At 35.7% G+C, this 17183-nt stretch overlaps 1 protein-coding gene and 1 non-coding gene across 2 annotated transcripts in view; one reads left to right on the forward strand and one right to left on the reverse strand.

The window, feature by feature from the left end:
* The window catches only part of NCAPG2 (non-SMC condensin II complex subunit G2), a 111575-nt gene that overhangs the window by 83418 nt on the left and 10974 nt on the right, over positions 1-17183 (forward strand). The window contains exons 26-28 of the mRNA XM_043967735.1: positions 1998-2101; positions 2538-2638; positions 6906-7005. Of these exons, the coding sequence (XP_043823670.1) occupies positions 1998-2101; positions 2538-2638; positions 6906-7005 (305 nt within the window). The remainder of the gene's footprint in view (positions 1-1997; positions 2102-2537; positions 2639-6905; positions 7006-17183) is intronic.
* Positions 3078-3184, reverse strand: LOC122730177. The gene has a single exon (XR_006353391.1). It is a non-coding gene; the product is annotated as a U6 spliceosomal RNA (small nuclear RNA).

Consider the following 17183-nt stretch of genomic DNA (forward strand, 5'->3'; position numbering starts at 1 on the left):
TTCTGAAGAAGGAGAACCCATGACCTTTCTCACAGTTAGTAGCCTATTTCATCTTTGGAAAGCTATACTTTTAAGAAGTTTTTCCTGACATCTAGCCAAAATTTGCCTCTACAACTTTTACCTATTGCTCTTGGTTCTTTTCTCAGAAGACAAACAGAAGTTGAATCCCTCTTCCATATGACAGCTTTTTATTATCCCTTTCTCTTTGAATCCCATTTCTTCAGCCAAGCCTCATGACATGAATTCAAGACTGTTTGCCATTCTGTTTACTGGCATCTGTTTACTATCCTACTATACTCTCCAGATTTTATCTATTCAAAATGTCCTCTTCCCTGTCTTGGCTAAAACCATGTTTAATGCTACATTTTCACAATACCTACTCATCTACTTATTTAACACATTTTAATTATACTGCACTCACATCCTTTGCTATCAGTAAGATTCTCCTGGACAGTCAGTAGGCATTTCCTGAGTGCAAGCTGTGTGCCAGATACTGTGCTAGGCTGTGGGAAAGTGGCAGAGTTCAAATAAAAAGACCGACACAGTCCTTACTCTCAAGGAATTTGTGTCTTTTAATTCCAGTTAGAAACAATGAAAACAATATTTAAGGACAAACTGAAATTTCTACTCACAGCTCAGCTTTGTAGGCATAGGAGAGTTGAGCACTTTCTTAGCTATATTACTCTCCTTTTTCTAATAGGATTTGAAAAATAAAAATTTATCAAATAAAAGACTTTATGAAGATCATAATCTGTTTATATGTAATCACCAAAATGACCTTTCTGTACATAAATACATTTTGCTATACTTTGACACCTAGATATGAAAAACTGGGCCAGAAATATGATATAGTTAAAGTTTGAAGATACCCTCTCTGTCCTCAAGAGATGGGTTTTTTTAACTACAATTTTAATTTTAATTTCAGTTCCAATTTCTCTTTCCCCTATCTTCCCCTCCTTCACCCATTAAGAAAAGCACGTTAAACATGCTGTTACAAACATGTATACTCAAAGCAGAACAAATTCCCACATTAGCCATGTCAAAAAAATATGCTTCAATTTGAACTCTCGAGTTCATCTTCTCACAGCCTGGAGGTGGGTTGCATATTTTATCTGAAGACCTGTGTAACTGTGATTGGTTCCATTTTGTTAATCAGAGTTCCTACTTTGAGAGTTACTTGTTTTAACAGTATTGTTGTTATTGTATAAACTGTTCTAGTTCTGTTCACTTCACTTCGTGTTACTTTGTATAAGCCTTATGTTTTTCTGTAATTCTTTTAAAATTAGACAAAATTCACAGAATGACTTTCTCCTGAACACTAGAAGACTTGAGGAAGGGGTTTATGTAGTTAAAAATAATCATGGATATTTTACCTTTTTTTTCCCCATATGGAAAGGTGCAAAGCTGCAGGAACGTAGGGGTTTGTGGGGAGGAACAGATGTAGATAAAAATATAAAAACAGGCAAGAAGAAATATAAGGGGCATCATAAAACAGAAAGTCAAATTTATAAAAGACAATTCATTAATGTAGTCTCAGTTTGAGATTGGTTCTGAAATTTTTCTTCTTTTTTCCCCGCCTTTGGCCAATTCATCTTTTAGTCCAAACTGATACCAATTTGTAGGTTGACTGTAAACCTGAAATAGGTTCTGATGCAGATGCTGAGTTTGTATCAAGGACTGGCTTGACAAACTAAAATAGCGTTCCATTTTTGGCAAAGACCTTTGCTTTAATTACATGCTTATAGCTACCCGTCCTATGTGGTATATGCTCTATGCTACATGTTCTACATGCTATGTTACCTATATGTTTTATGTGCTATATTATCTACTATAAGTATTTAAGTACTTAATAAAAATTGAAATATTATTTCAAGTGTGTATTGTAGTTTTCAAAGTATGCTAAAAAGCAATATTAGCTAAGCACTGGACTTATTTTAGTCATACAAATTGTTGCTTATGTATTAGTTCGTATATTTAATTTCAAATTTTCTTCCCAGATTTCAGATACAGAAGAGTTTGCAGTACCCAAATGCCTTTCTGATCTTCCACCATTCTCAAGGTGTTTAATGGGCATCATAATGAAGTCTTTAAATGTAGTCAGGTAAAACATTTTTATTTTGTTTTGAAATTCTTATTATAGACCTTTCAGTGACCATATTTCATTATTCTCATTTGAAAATGTCAAAGACTTATTGTCCTTTAGCAGTAAAATCTTTAGAAGTTGTTTCTGCATGTTTGAATATAGACCACTTTGTTTCCTCCCTTCCACATTTACACCATAAATATGGTCTATATAAAATTAAGTCTGACCTGTAATTGTTATTATTTTTTGTATATAATGATTTCCTTTTAAATATTTCATTTTATAGATATAAATAATTTTCATTTTTACAATGAACTCAAATTATTTTAACTGATCATGCTTATTATTTTTTATCTGTTAGGGTCTACACACACACACACACACACACACACATATGCCAATTTAACTCATGTAATCCCAATAATAAGCATATTTATAAACTTTTTTTTTACAGTTCATTCTTAGAAGAATTGACAGTATGCTTAGCTTCTGAAGAAATTGAAGGCATTGTGTGCCTTACAGCTGTTGTATATATGATTGTGGTTATTAGTAAAGGTAAGTCAAATATTTTTCCTTTATTTCTTGTGACTTCACATCATGTCATATAGGATTTTGAAATTCACTTGCAACATGGTATAATGGATAGAGTGCCAGCCTCAAAAAGCTGGGATTCAAATCTAAACTTTGACACATATTGGCTCTGGAACCTAGGGAATCCTCTAGACCAGGGCTTCTTAAACTTTTTTCACTCACGACCTCTTTTTGCCCAAGAAATTTTTATGCGACAATGGGTATATAAGTATATAAATTAGGTATATATAACCTTTTACTGTTGCCAAAATTTTCACAACCCTCACATTCAGTTACATGACCCCATATGGGACTGTGACCCACAGTTCAAGAAACTTTGCTCTAAACAACTCTCTAAGACTATGAGCTGTAGAGAACATCCTGATCTGCATTGGTAGAAAGGTAATTTCCTTTTATTTTTTTTTTACATATGGAACACTTCATGAATTTTCATGTCATCCTTGCACAGGGACCATGCTATTCTTCTCTGTATCATTCCAATTTTAGTATGTGTGCTGCCAAATTGAGCACAAGAGGTCATTTCCTTAGCTAGGAGTGTCCTAAATGTATGGATTCTCTAAATCCTGTTATGTCACTGAAAAATTAAATTCAGGGAAGGTAACCAGTTTACAATGAAATACTTTGTAATTCTCAGTTCTATGTAGAATATATCCTCCTTCTTTAAAGACCTTGCTTGATGTGTTGCTCTATTGTTAAGTTTCTTTATAAATAAAAAATGTATAGATACAGATATTATAGTGAGAAAAAAATCTAGATTCTTTCTAGCTTGTTAATGTTTTTCCTAAAATGTGCTACCCAGAATGAATACAGTATACCTCTATTGACCAAAACAGAGTATAGTGGTATTATCTATTTTTATCTATTGTAAAGTCAAATTAGTTTTTTTGGCTGCAGTATCACATTTTTGACTCACCAAGCTTACATTGCTATAAAAACTATCATCTTTTTCACATAGTCTCTTCACACAGTCCATTCATCTTCAGAAATTAATTTTTTTGAACTCCAGTGTAATAATTTATTCTTATTAATTTTCACCTTCATAAAGTTGAACCAGCATTCTACACTGTCAGGATCTTTTGGAATCTTATCCTGTGTTCAGCATATTAGCTTTTCCCTCCCAACTTTATGTCATCTGAAAGTTTTATAAATATTCCATCTATGCTTTAATTTGGTCATTGATAGAAATGTTAAACACCACAAACTTTTGGGACAGTTCACTGGAACCTTCTTTCTAATTGAACCATAGTGACTAGAGTTTGAACTGATCATTCAGCCAATTCCTTACCACTTTAATCCATCTAGTTCATCTCTCCATATTTTTCATCAGAATTGTAAGAGAGATTTTTGTCACTTTCCCAAAATATAAAATTGTTAACTATATCTCTAGCATTTTCCTTATTTACCAGTCTAGTAAACTAGTCAGAAAAAATAATGATATTATACTTGTGTGACCAGTTCCTTTTGAAATCATGTTGGCCCTGATTTCTTTTATGGATGCTCATTATTATTTTAATAATACTTTCCAGAATTTTGACAGGAATCAGAATCAAGCTCCCTTGCATATGTAGTCTGTAAACTCTGTTCTCTTCTTATTTTTGAAAATCAGGGTCATATTTGCCTTTCTCTTATCATGCAATACTTTTTTTCATTTCCTAGAACTATTCAGAGATTTCTGCAAGTGGTTTAGCAATCACATTTGTTAGTTTTTTTCATTATCTTTTTGTGTGTATGGGGGGGGCAATTGGGGTTAAGTGACTTGCCCAGGGTCACACAGCTAGTAAGTGTCAAGTGTCTGAGGTCAGATTTGAACTCAGGTCCTCCTGAACCTAGGGCCAGTGCTCTATCCACTGTACCACTTAGCTGCCCCCTTTATTATCTTTTAAAGTATTTTCTTTCCTTCTGTGAGACTCCTTTTGGTTATCCTTAATTCTTCTCATTCATCTCAATTTATTCTGAACTTAAGAACTCCTAACTTTATTCTGTGAAGAATATGTGATGCTTTTATATTTAATCTTTTATTACTTTTTCCAGTATCCATGTTCTATATGTGTCTATTTAAAATCTAAATTGGTTGGTCAGTTCTTTATATATTTATCCATATTTGTCTAGTTTGGCCTCTTTAGAAAACTTCCCATTTTCTTCATCGAATTGTTTCTCTTTCAGTGTTAAGCATTTCACTTTTCTTTTTACACTTCCTGGACTGTAGCTTTCAATGGGAAGCTAACTATTCTTTTTTGAACCTTTAAAATCTAGAGTTCGTGTCCATGTATTTCGTGTATCACAAATTCTAAAATGAAATGGGAATTTCACGTCAACATCACCATCATTTCCATTCTAATATCTAGTTCCCCTCTGTTTGTGGCAGTCTGATCCAAAATTGAATATCATCCTTGTAATTTTTTCCACCTTTTTAAAGGTGATATTATCATTAAAGCAAATTAAATCATTATTGACTGATGTCCTTTTCACAGAGATTATTACAACGTGTCTGGATAATCTGGATAATCGAAATTCCCCAGTATTAATAGATTCTGTCTCTGTGATAGGCTTGTGACCTGGTTTCTGACTCTCAAGTGTTTTCCACAAAGCTTCTCCCTCTGTTTCTAGGGTTTTTTTCATGGGATTATATTCTGTCCCTTTTTTACCAGTCTTATTTTTTTTTAATAAGGTAAATCCTTTTAGAACCATATTCTGGCTTTAGGTCTCAGTTCATATATCTGTAATACCTATTATGTCAAGTTTGCCTCTTTGCTTTAGGATTTTCATTCTTCTTACTTTTTAATCATGCTTTGTACTTCTTCCTGGAGTTACGGATAATGAACCCAATCCTTTTAAATGTGTTAGCATATTGGAAGATGATATGATATAATGGAAAGCAGTTCAGAACTAGAAAGCAAGGGGAGATATCATCTGGCCCTTTGTTTTCAGCATGTCCACATACTGTTGCTACGCATTAAAGGAAAGACTTAGGGTTCTATTATGATGAAAACCTAAACGTCATCACAAGACTTACAGGCAGTTCTATGAATAGAGGTAACTTCCAGATACCAGGCAGCTTCTGGTCGCTAGTCCCATGCTTTCTCATCAGGGATGGCGTCCTGGTTCTCACACTCCCCCCTGTGCTTCATGAAGAATCATCGTTTCCTTACATGAAGCAATAACATTACAGGTACTTATGACTAACAAAGTAAGGGGAATGAAAAGAGAGAAAAGTAATTGAACAACACATTGACAGAAGATAAAGGGGGCACTCCCCTTTAGTAGGTGAATATTACAAATAGTGTATGCAATGGGGAAAAGGAAAACAGGAAAATGTTCGTTTAAGTCTTTGAAAGTCTTATCTCAGGTGGTTCTTGGGATGTCCTCTGGGTGTCCTTGTGCAGTGAAAGTCTTTCAGGTGTGGATGCTGATGATCAACTAACAAGCCTCAGCTGTAGAGTTCTGGGTGTGAGATTGTAAAGTCTCTCAGGTGTTTCAGATACTGGTTATCAGCTGGAAAGTTTCCTACAAAATTGATCTTAACACAACTTTAAATAGCTTTGCCAATAACCAAATCAAACAGTGAGACTTCTCAAAAACATGTCTAAGGAAATTCAGAATCTTTTAGAGATTTTGCAGTTATTGTCCAGTTGTTACACATGAAACATATAAAAACAAAAATTGAAACACTCTCTAAAACTTAATATTACTAGAGGTGAATATTACAAATAGTGTATGCAGTGGGGAAAAGGAAAACAGGAAAATGTCCATTTACTATATTACTTCAAAGAATGTATAAATGGCAAGAACATAAGGAATGCAGTCCCCAAAATTGCATGTTTGTTTATGAGTTTGTGTATATATAAAGAGATGGATAGAATCATAGGTTTAGAACTAGAAGAAACATTAGAGGTTGTCTAGTCCAGCCTCTTCATTTTACAAATGAAGAAACAGACCCAGGGAAATCAAGTAACCTGACCAAAGTCACACAAAGAATAAGGAACAGAGTTAGAATTTGGACCCAAGTCCTTTGACTCCAAATCTAGTGTCCTTTCTGTTATGCCGGGCACGTCTTCTGATGATAAAGATCACAACCTTTCTATTTCTTGTGAACATCTAGATGTTGAGATACGTAAACATCTGCATGTTAAAATGTTTTATTGTGTTTTGTGGTATTTGTGACCATGCCAAATTTATGGACTTAATTTTGTTCCTTAACTCCTCTCTCTTTTAATGCATCTTCTTTAAATAGGTAAACATAAAGCTCTGAAGGTTAAGGATGCTGCTGCCTCTATTCAAAGAATACTGAACAGATACATGGAAATTACCTTGGAAGAGGATAGCATTGAAAGGTAAAAAGCTTAAATACACCACAGAAACAATAATCCTCAAAACACAGGTTTGTAATCTAAGTGTATTTAAATGAAAGTATCTTAATTCGTTAGTTCCTGCCACCCAGGGTCAGGAAGTTTAAATTTAGAATTCTACACAATCATCATGGTAATATCTCTGTTTGAATCAGCTTTGTAAGATATAGGTTTAGTTTATTCACTGCTTTAAAACAAGCACAATTGTATATATTTTTCTGTACCAAAAGGCAGTGGTAACAATGGTTTTCTAGGTACTAGGAGTTGTGTGAGTCAAGGTATAAAGATTAAAAGGCATAGAAATTTAACCTTTTTAGAACAGAGACTTCTTCATTTTTTGTCCTATTATATCTAGTTCCTAGAACAATCCCTGGCATATTATAAACATTTAATAAATACTTGTTGAATTAAATGGAAATTGCGATCCCATTGTGGTGCTACTTGGTCTACATTTGCGATGCTATGTTTACTTTTGTTTATCAGAAAGATCAACAAACTAGAGAACATCAAGGTAAGATTGTGACTCTTTTGAAGGATAAAACTCATAACTCATTTAGATGAAAATGACACTTATTTGGGGGCTGATTGGCCTTACTCTACTATATAGTCCCATCTTATATTCTGTTCTTAGATTTATCTATGGAAAGGAAAAAGCTATGTTGTAGTGATAGTTTTTAGTCCCATGCTCATTATGGATGATTTTTGACTGAAATAAAAAGATTTAATTTGATGGAATCAGGATCTAACTCAGTCAGATCTATGCTTAAGGAAAAATACTTTGGCAGCACTTTGGAGGATGATCTGTAGGGAGAGGCTTGAGGCAAGGAGATCATAATCTGGGCAAGCTGAATTAGGAGTCTTAATGTAGGGGCTATAACAAAAGAGAGAAGGTGGTTTCGAGAAAAGTTTTGAAGGTAGAATTGGCAAGCTTTATCAACTGACTGCATACGTGAAGTGAAAGTGAAAAGTCATGGTTCAAGGTTATGAACCTTAGGTGACTAAAAGTATGGTGGTACAAACCTGTGACTTGAATAGCATTCAGTGGAACACAACATGGAACTCTCCATAGGAGAGTCCTATTCAATTAATTCCAACTGCTTCTTATTACCTATAGGATAAAACGTAAACTCCTTTGTTCTGCTTTTAAAGCCATATACAACCTGGCCCTATCCTGTCTTTCCTGTCTCATTCAACATTATTCTCGGCATTGACAGTGCTCTACTGACAGCCAACATTTATTGTGAATTTTACTGTTAAATTTTGAGTTACTCATAATTGACTCAGGGTTTTGGTATTCCATGATGATGCCTTATTATTTTAAATAACTGTGACTAGTTATTGGGTTGTCCTCCTTTATATATTCTTTAGAATGTTTTATGCCTTATAGCTATATATTATTTAATCTTTATTAAATATCATGAGATCAGCAATATGATCCCATTAGTTTATGGGAAAGCAAACTTAATCATTTTTGCCTTTAAATACATTTTCCTAAGAATGTAACCTTTCATAAATGTAAAAGAATGCCACTATTGGGAATCCATTAAGTAATATTATGGTTCTTAGTGTTAGGCAGTTAATGTTTCACTTAGCATTATGCTATACAGTTTAAGGTGGAATTTATTAATATTTTGGATACCTTACCATGAATACTGAAGAATAATGTCTAGTGACTGTCAATACTTTTCAAAGCAAGTTACAAGAGAAATTCTTTTTGGAAATCTATTCTCATGAAAGCTGGCAACATAATTTGAATTTTTTTGTGTAACACAATTTTTTCCCCTAAATATTTTTTAAAAGTAATAAACCATATGTTGAACTTGAGAAGGAAAGTTGAAATAAGCTCATGTCTGTAGTATTCTTTTATAACATTAATCCAGTTCTTAATTCAAGGACTGAGGCATTAATTGAAAAATGTATACTAACTAATTTTCTCTCCAGCAAAGTTAGCAGTTTATTGACTGGCCTGTTGGGTTTTAAATAAAAAAAATGCTGTTTGTTGCATTTACTTTTCCTTACTCAGAATAAATTGCTGTAAATTGAGCAAATTTTCTGAAGAGGAGCAATATGCACTAGCTAATGCAGTATCACATTTAATTGCCAAATAGTAATGTATATTGTCATTATTGGTGAGAAGATAACTATGAATTTATGCTTGATAAATATTCCTTTTAAAGTTGAGATTAGAATTTATATTGTAGATTTCTTCCACTGAATCACTGACTATGATATTATAAGTGAATTCTTTGGTGCATTAATTATTTCTATGTAGAGTGTAATAGTATTTTAGTGTACAGTTTCCAACATTAAACATTTTTTCCTCAAAGAATTGCCTTTTGGGGAAAAAGAAACAGCTCCTTTAAAAAGCTTGTTTTACTGTATATGTAAGTTTTTCATTTTGTTTTTAAAGGAAATATTGAATTTGAGACTGACTGTTGTAAATGTTTTTAAAACGTTCCATGGAATGAATATTTATAGAAGGGAACAATAAAAGATTATTCACAACAGTTGATAAGTTATTTATATTTGACTCATACCTTGGATTTTAAAAAGCACACATATGGTCCATTTATTTGTTCCCATAATTATTATTTATTCAGATTATTATTAAAATTTAGTTTGTAGGCACTAAGGGAGCAAGCTCTACAAGGAAATTGTTGGACAGGGAGAAACTGACATTCCGAAATGTTTGTGTAAATTTTTAAGATCTAACTGTACTTGAATATGTAATTAGGTTTTTATTGATTTCTTAAATTCATGCATAGACTCTTAAACTTTTTGTCATCATAAGTAATTCAGTTACAAAGTATATCTTGGTGAATATTAGGCTATTTGCAGTATATTCTCTTCTAATTACAAAATATCTAGAGGAGCAGAATGTATTCAAAATATTTGAAATTTAAATATTACTTGTATTTTCAGATGCTTTTCCTACCTATTTAGATACAGGTTATGGAAGAATTGACTGCATATAATATAGATTTAAAAATTGGTAGATTTTGGGGATCTTAAAAGCAGTGTAATATGATATAAGAACAATCTTGAGTAGAAAATTTCAAGGGGTCCTTGAACTTTGATGGGGGGAATATTACATTTACATTTTCATTAACCTTTTGTTTCCTTTATAATCCTATGTATTTCATTTTATGTATTTGAAAACATTATTCTCAGAAGTGGTCTATAGGCTTCACCAAATTGCCAGAGGGGTCAGTGATACAACAAACAAACAAACAACTTAACCCTTTGTCTACAGGGGATTTTTTTCTTACTATTTAGAATTTATGCTAAGTCTCTCTCTTTCTCCATACTTTGGCCAAGGGGCACCAAAGCACCTGGACTCTAGCCCTGCTCTTCTATTAACTAGCTGGGTGAACTTAGGCATGCCATTTAATGCCTGAATTTTGGATTCTTATATACTTTCATGTGCAGATACACACTTTAATTTTTGGATCTAGTAACATTGAATCTTACATTTAAATGGGACTTCTAAATTTTTTCTTTCTCAACAGCTTTTGTTAGGCTACACATATATCTATATCTATAAGTATAGGTAGATATGGTGTTCCGTCAAGGAAACATTTTGTTTCTTGAGGAACAACAGGGGGGACTGTAATGATTGGAATGACGCCACCTACTGGAGACTTGCTGTGGAGAGCTCCACCATGAGGAAAATGCCTCAGAGGCATTGTGGCTTTTCCTTGGCGTCAGGAAATGACGTTTGCTCATGGGTGCTGTCTATCAAGTCTACCAGCCAATCAACTGGAGGAGCCTCCTATGGTCTGGGAGGAGACAGGAAGGAGGAAAGGGAGCCTGCGCAGAGAGCGCTGGCCTTTTTTGGCTTCCGGACTTGATGGTGGTGGCGGCAGAGGACTTCACAGGAGATTTGAGGAAAGATAGGAATGCCAGGCTGTTAGAATTCTGTTCTCAATCTTTTTCTTTCTATTTTCCAATAAACCCTTAAAAACCTAAATTCGTTTTATCAGTGATTTTTAGTCAGTTTCCCCCAAAGAATTCCTCAAGGCTCTCGGTCATTGTCCTCTTAAGGTCTTGTTTTCTAGTTCTACATTCCCTCAAGAAGTGTCCTTGTTTTTTGCAGTACTCACAAAATTTAGGGGGTTGATAACGATTTTCAATTTTCCAGTTTCTCTGCCCTGTTGTTTCCTGTACTGGAGCTAAAATGTCCTGTCTGTTCCTTTCTTTCTCATTTCCTTCGTAAATATATGTTGCTATTTCTTTAAGTCTGTCAGGACTCAAACTATTCCACCCAGGACATTGCTTTTTAAAATATTTCCGAATATCTGGTAATGACTGGTTTACAAAATGAGAGCAGATAATATGGGCGTCTCTACTGTCTAATGGGTCTAGTCTAGCATATTGCCTGGCATACTTACACAGCCTGTCATAAAATCTATTAGGTCTCTCATCAGGTCCCTGAACTATATCTATAAATTTTTGCCAGTTATCAGTCTTTCTAATACAGGATTCCATTGCCTTCAGCAATGTTTCCCTTGCATCTTTCAACATATCAAAATGCTCAGGGTTATTGGGGTCCCAGTCAGGGTCTTGAATAGGCCACCCAATATCAACCTTTCCCGTGGCTTCCAGGCTGTTTGCTGCAGCTACTATATCTGCTCTTTCTCCTGGGGACAATATTATTTCCATAAGGTCAGTAACATCATTCCAAGTGGGCTGATATGCTCTAAAAATTGCTCTAAACTGCCTGATAACTGCTGTGGGATCTTCATCAAATTTAGGAGTGCTTTGTCCCCATAAAGCCAAATCCTTGGGTGTAAAAGGTGTGTATTGTCTGAGCTTACGTATAGTACCTTTTTGACCATGGGCGAGGATCTCTTGAAGGGGAAAAATTTTTACTTTCTCTGTCTCCTCTACAGGGGAATCATTTCTTTCTTTCTTTATTTGTTTGTTTGGCATGGAGGGTGAGGGAATAAGAGTTGGGTCATTTGGAATTTCAGTCTGAATGGCCTTGGATTTAGTTGTTCTATTGGGCGTTTCGGTTTGGCAGGCCATGTCTGTCTGCCAGTCTATCGTTTCAGTTTGGGTGGCAGATTCAGATGTAAACTGGGGCCTGGATTGTCCTCGTTTTATATTTTTAGTATGATAATTTTCACTTGCTCTGGCCCAGATTTTCCAATAACGTAAATGTTCAGGTGGACATCTACTTAGGGTTCCTTGCAAATGCCTCAATGTTTGGGGATCAAATGACCCATATTTGGGCCATTCTTCCTGTAATTCCTCATGCCACATAAAACACAGTCTGATAAGCTCTCCTCTGGTCATGGTTCTATTTAGTCTAAGTTTTCCCTCATTCCAATCCATAAGTAGCTTTCCTAATGGGGAATCCCAGGGAATCATCTTTATTCTAACATTATCTAGGGCATGCCAAATTCTCCATACCACACCACAAAGTCCCACAAAACCACAAAGAGTAATAAAAATATGTTCAAGTTCAAGCTGGCCAACATCTTTGATTAGTGAAGGTAAAGCTAGAAAAGGGGTACTTAGGGCGTTTAAAAGATCCATTTGAAATTTAAAATAGCCTATACTTGGTAGTTCTTTCCAATTTAAGGGGACAAGGGAGGGGAAATCTTACCCAATCAGAAGATCAGAAGATGAACGTTCGGTTTTCCTCTTCGTGGTCAGCCAAACTGTGTAATTTAAGATTCTAAATGTGGATTCTAATGTGTTCCCCCAGTTTGGGGGAAACTGACTAAAAATCACTGATAAAACGAATTTAGGTTTTTAAGGGTTTATTGGAAAATAGAAAGAAAAAGATTGAGAACAGAATTCTAACAGCCTGGCATTCCTATCTTTCCTCAAATCTCCTGTGAAGTCCTCTGCCGCCACCACCATCAAGTCCGGAAGCCAAAAAAGGCCAGCGCTCTCTGCGCAGGCTCCCTTTCCTCCTTCCTGTCTCCTCCCAGACCATAGGAGGCTCCTCCAGTTGATTGGCTGGTAGACTTGATAGACAGCACCCATGAGCAAACGTCATTTCCTGACGCCAAGGAAAAGCCACAATGCCTCTGAGGCATTTTCCTCATGGTGGAGCTCTCCACAGCAAGTCTCCAGTAGGTGGCGTCATTCCAATCATTACAGTGGCAAGTGTTAATTATCCTCATTTTATGTATGGGGACTTAGCCTCAAAGTATTTAAAAGTGATTTCTCAAAGCCTATTTCATTGTTGTTGAGTCATTTCACTGATGACTCTTCATGACCCCATTTGGGATTTTATGGGCAAAAATACTGGAGTGGTTTGTCATTTCCTTCTCCAACCCATTTTACAGATGAAGAAACTGAGGCTAACAGGGTTAAGTGACTTGCTCAGGGTCACCCAGCTAGTAAATGTCTGAAGCTGGATTTGAACTCAGGATGATCAGTTTTTCTGATTCTCATCCCATTGTTCTATACACTGTACCACCTAGCTGCCCTAAGAAGCCTATTTCATGGAAGCATAAAAAGCATTGGTTAGATACTTCTTGTGGAACTGGCAGGGGCAGCTAGGTGGCGCAATAGATAAACACCGGCCCTGGATTCAGGAGGACCCGAGTTCAAATATGACTCCATACACTTGACACTTACTAGCTGTGTGACCCTCATTGCCCTGCCCCCCACCCCAAATGGTACGAGGAACCAGCCATCAATCAACACAGAGCCACTCCCACACTCTTGTCCTCTTTCTAAAAACTTTTAGCTAATTTTACTGATAGAAGTTTTTCAAAGCCTTCACAAGCTTCTCTTTTCAGATAGACTTATGATTTGAGGACTATGCAGTTTCCCCACCTCTTCTACCTTTTCATCAGCTGTGATTTCGTCTGTGGTATCCATACTCAAGATACAGTTATCTTTCCCTTCTCTTTCCTCCACCCTCTTGTTAGAATGTAAGTTTCTTGTAAGGATTGTCTTATTTATTGTATTTGTATTCCAAGTGCCTGACATATAATTAGTGCTTAATAAATGCTTGCTGATTTATTGCCTCTTTCACATTAATCTCCTTTATGAGGTTTTGCCAGTCTATTTCTGGCCATAACTTCTTTGAAGCTGGAACCTCCAAGAGATATCTCCTTTCATTCCCCTTTTCTGTAGAATGTCATATACTTGAGTGTAACATTTATCTATTATTATAAAGATACTTATAAAGGCTCTGCTTCCATGCCAAAGTCCCTAGCCAAATCTGGCTTTCTCAGTATTGTTTACATTTAAGTCTTTTCTTATGAAAATGCTCTATACTCAAAAGTCTATGGCTCTGTGATCTCATCAGTTCAGGAGTTTCCTTTAAAAATCCAGATCATAACCCATCCATTCCTATCTCCTGTACCACTCTCACCCAGAAGTTTTTCATGTGGGTTCATTCAATATCCCAGAACCCTTTCTTCTTCTGACATTTTGAGGGTGCCAGTAGAACCCTGGCTATTTACCTAGCATCACTTTATATTGCCACATGACAGTTTGATCTTCTCTCCCTATTTACTATTTCTTGATGCACCCTTTTATCTTTTTTTTTTTTTTTTAGTGAGGCAATTGAGGTTAAGTGACTTGCCCAGGGTCACAGAGCTAGTAAGCGTTAAGTGTCTGAGGTACTCCTGGCTCCAGGGCCAGTGCTCTATCCACTGCGCTACCTAGCTGCCCGTTTTATGTATTTTGAACTTAAAAACAAAAAGACAAAAAAAAAGATGTATGTTTTATTCATATTCTTTGGAATGCCTTGTGAGTTATCTGTTACAGCTTGCTTACAATGCCATGATCCTTTCCATTCCCTTTTGTGTGATGCTTAGCTGTAGTTCTTCAGAGGCTGTTCCACATCTTGTGCTATATAACAGCAGTAAAATATTAGAATTTATAAAATGGACCTTTGATGTTTTGGGAGGTGTGAGGTGAGTAAAAAAGCTTTGTAATTTCCTGAAAGCAGTCCAGCCTGGTCTCCTCCTTTTCAGCTCTTGGCACACTTTATTGTTCATCTATACAATTATGCATTGTTGGACAAACACTATAGGCTGTTCATTCAAATGCATGTTATAATCTAGGTGATAGGTATCAACTTGGTCATTCCTGTGTGTATGGATAGGTCTAACTCCTTTGAGTGGTTACAGATATCTTTCAGGAAAAAAAGGAAACTGAAAAGGGGTTAGAGGCACTCCCCATTCCGAGGGACATAGAGTGGTGATGAGGTAGAGTACCAAGGTTGTGAAAAGATCTTGTCAAATAATGAGGTCTTCTGAAATCATTGCAATCTTGTAAACCTGTAATGTAGCATGGAATAAATAGTTGTTGATATGGATAGCTTCTCCATATATACTATAATACACTGTATAAGTTACAAAACCATAATCTAGTGCTTCTGTCATTACTGAAAACTGCTGCTATTTTTCCACTTTGCTAATCTATCTCTAGAGGAGTGTCATGAAAGACAAAAAGAAAAGGACCATCCTTCTTGCAGCTAGTTCTTTTCTTTCATTTCTACACCTTTCAGAAAACGCTAATGGTCTCCTCTGGGCCCATCCACAGCAATACGAAACAAAATACTGCTGAGAAAATGTGAATTGTTATGCCTTGTTTAATACCAACAGTGCATTTTTTTAAAAAACAGTACTAGGTTGACTTATAAGCCAAACACAGACGAAACAAAATGCTGATGTCCAAATATGTTTTAATCTGCCGTGAGACTGATTAGCATTTTAGGATCAGCAAAATAACCTTAATTTGATTATGCAAAAATTGTTTATGTTCATAGAAGGTCCTATGTGCAGAGTTAGCATGTTAGCTTGACTAATATCCCTTTATTAATACATTTTTATAAGTGGCCTTTGTCTAAACACAACTCATATTGTCTTAAATATAAGTTCCTACTAAGCATTTGATGAACCACTTTATAATAAAATAGTAATAGATTATACTTTTTATATTTATAATAAAAAAATCACATAGTATTTGACTGCAACAAATAGGTAGAGCTGAGTTGAATTAATATTGGGGGCATATCTAGAAGAGAGCAGTTTGGATCTTGAGAGCACGGAAAACCGTTATATTAAATGCTCAGTGTTGAAGGAAATGTAGACATTTTACCTGTGGAAGGGAAAACCAGAAGGTGGTGGTAGAAGATGGTAGCAGTCTTCACATTTATGAAAGGTTGTCTTGAGAATAAAGAGGGCTGTCTTGAATTCCCTTTTTGTATGGGTTGCAGTAGATGACTGCAGAGGTCCTTTGAAACTCTCAAATTCTGATTCCATGGGACTGAATTTATACTATTTTGCCCTAGAAGTCTTTTGGGGGGGGGGGTGGCAATGGGGGTTAAGTGACTTGCCCAGGGTCACACAGCTAGTAAGTGTCAAGTGTCTGAGGCAGCATTTGAACTCAGGTCCTCCTGAATCCAGGGCTGGTGGTTTATCCACTGTGCCACCTAGCGGTCCCCTCGGGAAGTCTTTAAGGTGAATCTCTGGCCATTTATTGGGAATGTCATAGAAAAGTTTGAATCTTGGTCAGCTGTATGGCTCCTAAAGTTCCTTGTTAGCTACAAGATTCAGTTGTAGCAGAAAAATGATAGGAATTTAAATTTGTGAGACACAGGAAAGCAATAAGTGCTTTGGCAGTTAACATTTCCTTGGACTTAACAACTAGCAGAAAGAGTTGATTAATTTGATTTAGTGAGTCCTAAATTTCAGGAAAAAATACTTTGTGTCAGGGAAATTTGTTTCTTTAATAAAGAAACAATAAATATCAATTTTCTAGGTCTTGTTTCTTTGTACTGAAGAGTAGGCTTCAAGCCTTCATCAAGCTTTTTTTAGAGCTGGCTCTTTCAGGAAATTCTGCATGTCAAAAACCAAAACAAAACAAGACTGGTAACAGCTTTTAATGTGATTAAAAGGCCTTTATCTGAAGTTAACCTCAAAGGAGAACTATCAGAGCAAATTTTAAGTTGAAAAAAAATCCTCCCCCTGCCCCATCCCAATCCCCTGTTTGTTTTTAATTGGAATTTTGATTTTAAGGATATAGGGAGTTCTAAGAAAGGGACTTTGCCTATCAGTGCATCTTCTCTATAAGTCTCTGATTGTCGCCTGAGGACACTAAAAAGGTAAGTTATTTTCCTAGGGTCACACAGCTAGTATATGTAAGATTCAGAAGGGCTGTTCAAGTGGTCTCAAAACTACAGT

Source organism: Dromiciops gliroides, chromosome 5 (assembly GCF_019393635.1).
Source record: "Dromiciops gliroides isolate mDroGli1 chromosome 5, mDroGli1.pri, whole genome shotgun sequence".
NCBI lineage: Eukaryota > Metazoa > Chordata > Mammalia > Microbiotheria > Microbiotheriidae > Dromiciops > Dromiciops gliroides.